This window comes from Apis dorsata, unplaced genomic scaffold (genome assembly GCF_000469605.1).
Source record: "Apis dorsata unplaced genomic scaffold, Apis dorsata 1.3 scaffold_222, whole genome shotgun sequence".
Classification (NCBI taxonomy): domain Eukaryota; kingdom Metazoa; phylum Arthropoda; class Insecta; order Hymenoptera; family Apidae; genus Apis; species Apis dorsata.
Window position 1 is genome coordinate 406,035 of NW_006263504.1, and position 5,219 is coordinate 411,253.

Below are 5,219 nucleotides of genomic sequence, written 5' to 3' on the forward strand. Positions count from 1 at the left end.
GTCCCGTCTCGTCTCCCCGGTTCCATCGTGCCATTAGACGATTCCATCTCTCGCAAGAATGTTCGCAATAATGTTACAAGCGTGACTGCGGGCTGGGGGACAAAGGTAGATAGGTAGGTGGAGGTAGGTAGGGCGTTGCAAATGTGCCCGATCTTATTAGCCGGATAGTTCTTTGGAGGGTGAAGTGCCGGAGCAAGGATTTTTATCGCATTACCGCCGGCCGGGAGAGGACGTATCAAAGCGAGTCGGTTAATCGAATTAAAGGAGGGGCCCGATATAATTTTAATGGGCGCCCGTTAACGAGATGGAGGACGATTTCCTCTCTCTTTCTTTATTCCTTTTTTTTTTCCCCTCTTCCCGTTTCCTCCACCGCGCTTCCGTTTCCGTTCCTTCTTCTCCTTCTTCTCCTATCGGCTCCTCTTTAAGAAGATACCACGCGCACGTCACGTTCCCCGGAATCCCGCAATTAAGATCCACGCTTCGAGAGATTCTCCAATCTTCTACTCGATCTCTCGAACGAGATTTCAAGATATGTCTCTGGATGGATTTCTAAACAGTTCAACGGTGGAATTATATATAAAGCGAAGTTCATATCGAGTTTAGGGAAGATTAGAATTGGAAAAAATTCTATTTATTCTCGCGTAGAATATTCAGTGTAATTTTTACACGAGAATTTCGAGTTACGATGGAATCTGTCGTGATGACTTCGTAGTTCTTTCTCTTTTTTTTCGCGCGTATTCTCGATCAACGTTCTCCTCGATTTCGCAATTGACGCCGAGGATCGTTATCAATCATTAATGATAATTTGTCGACAATGCGGTGAAATTCGTCGGGGTTTCGGAGGTCCGGCTCGTCGATGACCGTGAGATTAACTTCCGCACGTCCCCTCTAAACATCGCGCTCGAATCGATGCCGAAATTAATGCCATCGGGTTGCTTTGATAGGGGAATATCGCTGTGCCCGCGCGTGTGCGCGCCCGAGTTGTTGGACGAGTTCCAAGCGTGCAACGAGTCGACAATAGCCGCCCATACAGTTTTCGAATTAATCCACGTGGCGCCCGTTCGCCGTGATGGCAAACTGATATTCGTGGAAAGTTAGCGGGCTTCGAGCACGAGTGCCGCGCGCTTTTGATCAAGGAACGACAATTTTATGACGGATAAAATATTTGTTTACGAGGTGATAACGTGGAAACGAAGAAACGCGATTTTAGAGATTAAATTCGAGTATTCCCACGATGAGATTGAAACGTATTGAAAAGAGAAGGAATAATTGAAGTTTATAAAATGTAATTTAATTGAGGAGATGTTTCGGATCAAGATCTCAAGTTTATCGATTTTCCTTTTCGAAAGTCGAAAGTCGTTTTTATGAAACGTATCCTATAATAACTAATGACCTACTGTGCCGAAATCTTGCGAACCTATCTTAAACCTACCACTGCTGCGAGCACAAGCGTAGCACGAAAACAAGTCTACTTTATCGTACACTCTTGGGACCCACTACTACCCACGGCCATGCAATAAATCCGGGAGTTCCCGAGTCCTCGGAGCTCCGCTAAAGAAAAACAGATTTCTCGAGTTAGACCTCCCCATAACACGTATCTCGGCTCCCGGAATTCCGTTACTAAAGATTTCACGGAAGATAAGTCGAAAATTTCATTTCGAGATATCCCTCTCCCCGTTTCTTCTTCGTTGAAGAAGAAACGTCACTATTATCGCAAAAGATGGAAAAGGAAAAGGAGGAGAAACGGAATAAAATGGGAAGAAAAATCAGAAAGATTCTCAAGAACCGATTTTATTCTCGAGAGGAATAATTTTCCATGGAAAAATCCCGAAATCCATAGCTAGTTCCCATAGACCACAGTGGAGGAACGAACGATCCTCGAACAGATCTCGAAATACCAGGATCAAACTATTCAACGCCGTTCGTTGAACACTGGGTATTGCGCATATTGCGTCGGCCAGAATTCGGTATCGCAGCCACTTTACCCTAACATCATCTTCCGCCGGTCCACTTTTTCCCCCCTCCTTCCTCCTCGTTCCATTGTACGCCTCGTATCCGTAAGCGGGCTGACTGTACAACCCTCCCCGCTACGTTTGCCTACGTACACGCTATGGCTATGAAACGAGGCGAACGATGGAATATAGTCGAAAATATAGAGAGAAAGGCAACGACGAGGGTATGCGTGTAGACGGCCTCTGTGGTAAGGGACGACACGCTGGAGGGAAGGAGAGGAGTCACGGGATTTTCGAGCTCGGTGGAACTGGTATACGACTGTGATAGTCCGTTGCATATTTCAGGATCCACTCTTGAAGCCGAACTCTGGTGGCGAGAGAGAGAGAGAGAGAGAGAGAGAGAGCGGGAACGACAATTTCACTGTGCTCGATCCTGTGCCAACTTAAGCGATGATTTTACTCTCCCGGCCTCTGTGAAAGAGGGAGTCTCTCGAAACCACTGTCCGTGACTTAACTCGTCTCTAAACGGTGCCATTACCACCATAAGCGAAGTGTCGCCGTGGCGTGGATGATAAACGCGAGCCAACCAATCCCCTTCGTCGTTTCTTCTTTGTCTAAAGGATCGCTTTGTCGATCCTCCGCGGAATTAACTATTAGTGGCTTCGAATCGCGGTCGATATCGTTTCAATTTTATCGAGTTATTCTTCTTTCATTCTTAAAGATGAGTTAATATAAATTAACTCGTTGATACTTTAAGCGAGCATTTTCTTTCGATTTTTATTTTCGAGGATATTTCGCGAGTTAGGAATAAAAGAAGTATATATTGGTTTGAAATTTTGTTTAACTTCGATGCCATTACTATTAGTGTTCGAAAAAAAAGTTAATCAACGTGGCTGACGTTGCAGAGACGTAAATTAAGATTATTTTCTATAATGTATGCCCTTTCAAAAGTTTTTGAATGAGAATTACGCGTGATTATTAATACGCAAATATTTCGAAGAATTGGCGAACGAAAAAGCCGTACCGATTATATTTAACTTGCAAATAAGCGATAATGTTTCGTTTTTTTTTTTTTTTTTTTTTAATTTTTGAACCGTGTCCGGTGTACGCCCGTTAAAATAATATTTTTGACACGGAACAAATTCTTTTTTATTTTAATTTGCACGCCGGTCGTAGTAATATACATTTCGAGCGGGTAATAACACATGATAATTTATATGTTTATTGTTCATTGTTCTCGAAATAGAGATTTTATTGTTCTCGAAACGAGACGCAGTTCCTGTTGGACGTCGCGACGCGATTCCGTGTTAGCTCACCTTTAACGCGTCTACCTGGCCGAGTTAGGAGACGAATCGTTAGGTTAGTGAACCCGTTGGCATTATTATTGCAACCGGATCCAACCTTCCATTAAACAACGAGGCAACGACGCGACGTGTTGTTCCACAACGAACTGTCCAGCGCGTTCAAATCACGTTCCCTTTAGCGAAACAACGATCGACGTTCTCATTTACAGTTCGGATTATGGGCTCTGATTAATTCTATAGGCGCGACGCGATTAGAATCCGTCCTACGGCGATATCTTCACCATTCAAATTATTGAAATTATTATTTTTCTTTTTCCTCTTTTTCATTAATTTTTCCCCCATTCCTTTATTATTGTTGCAACGTGAAAAAGTTTCTAAAAAGGAAAGAAAGTCGATCGATGTGAAAATTTTCGCATCATTTCATTTTTTTTTTTATTCTAAGCAATACACTTTTGGAAAAATATTAATTTCTACGATATCTTTTGTCTAACTCTATCCTTGTAATTTGATTTATTTATTAATATTTATGAAGGATAGTTTGTAAATTTTATTGAATCGGTTATCTTTTTTTTTCATATTCGTTTTGTATTATTTCTTTCCTATCTTTCTTCTTTCCTCTCTGTTCGCGTAAATATTCATCGGAGGAAACGATAATATTTTTCCAATCTGTATCATTTTTTTTGTAAGAATATTTTTATACCGCACTAAGTTTTCGCTTTTTTTGCATTTCAGGTACGTAAGGCGGAGCGATTCCCTTTTTACTCATCTCGCCTATCGGTAAGTCCATTTTTACAATGACGCCGGCGTAGTTAATCTAACGAGCCTGGCGCGTTCCGATACTTTCAGCGAAAGAGGTGCTCAAGGCGTGAGAAACACTCAAGTCGAATCAAATTGAATGGGAACTTTACCGTTCCCATCGCGTTGCTCGAACAATTTTAGTTCCTCTCTCTAGCCGCGGATTCCGCCGCCACTCGTCCTCCTTTTTTGCACCGTTTCAAATTGAAACCCGCCTTTCCTCTTTCGCTAAAATAATAATAATAATAATAAGAATAATAGTACGCATCTATTACGTTCGAATCAAAATTCAATTCATTCCTTTCTCGATCTTAAAAAGGTTTCCACTGCTTTCTCGTGGCTATAATGATACTACTCTTACTCAGGAGTATAAATTGCCTCTGAGAATTATAGAAAATAGTGAAATATTTCCTCGTACTTTCTTCGCAAGAACAGGATTTTACAAAGGAAGAAGAATATTTTTATCGATTTATTTTGAAATTAAAGAGAGAAAGGTCGATCGAAAAGATTCATTTTCACGCGTGAATTTGGCAAATTTCGGAATCGAAAAAAAGTGTATCGAAGTAGATCCAAAATTTACACTGTTCTACTTAATATTTTTTAAAAGTATATCGAAATATTTAAAATTCCGCGCATCTTCAAACAGAACCTAATCGAGTCTATTTGACGAAACAAGTTACGATATTTTAACCATAGAGGGCAATACGATAAGTATCGATCTGTATCAAACCCTTTTCTTTTTTTTTTTTTACATTAAATACGTATAATAATAATTGAAATCAAAAAATAGATCTGATCTCGCCCCTGAAAATTCTCAAAAATTCTCGAAAACAAGAAGAAAGAAAGAAAGAAAGAAAGAGAAGAATTGATCTCAAAATGAAACCAATAAACCGTCGAAAACATATTCCATATAATTTCCAGTTGTGGAAATTAATGCAGAATAAATGGAAGCTCTAAGAGAGCGGGAGGGGGAGAGAGGGGGATTGTTAAATGCAGGCTACGAGGCACCGTGTCGTATCACCTTTTAGCAAGACGAGGGATCGATGGTGCTCGAACGACAGGCGAGATATCGCACCTTTCAAACGTGCCCTCCCTCCTCGTCCCACCCCTCCCCCCTTCGGCATCCCTTTTGCCTCGCGGCAAAACCCACCTGTCCCTTCGTACCACC

At 41.3% G+C, this 5,219-nt stretch overlaps 1 protein-coding gene across 10 annotated transcripts in view; it reads left to right on the forward strand.

Moving 5' to 3' along the window:
- The window catches only part of LOC102681371 (dystrophin, isoforms A/C/F/G/H-like), a 428,634-nt gene that overhangs the window by 210,525 nt on the left and 212,890 nt on the right, over positions 1-5,219 (forward strand). For 9 of the 10 annotated variants that reach the window (XR_004150464.1, XR_421758.2, XR_004150463.1 and 6 more), the window contains one exon: positions 3,989-4,033. The exons of the other annotated variant lie outside the window; for it this stretch is intronic. Coding sequence is in view for 1 of the 9 variants with exons in the window: in XM_031510344.1 (XP_031366204.1) it covers positions 3,989-4,033 (45 nt within the window). In the remaining 8 variants the exon portion in view is untranslated. The remainder of the gene's footprint in view (positions 1-3,988; positions 4,034-5,219) is intronic. 10 annotated transcript variants of the gene reach the window in all.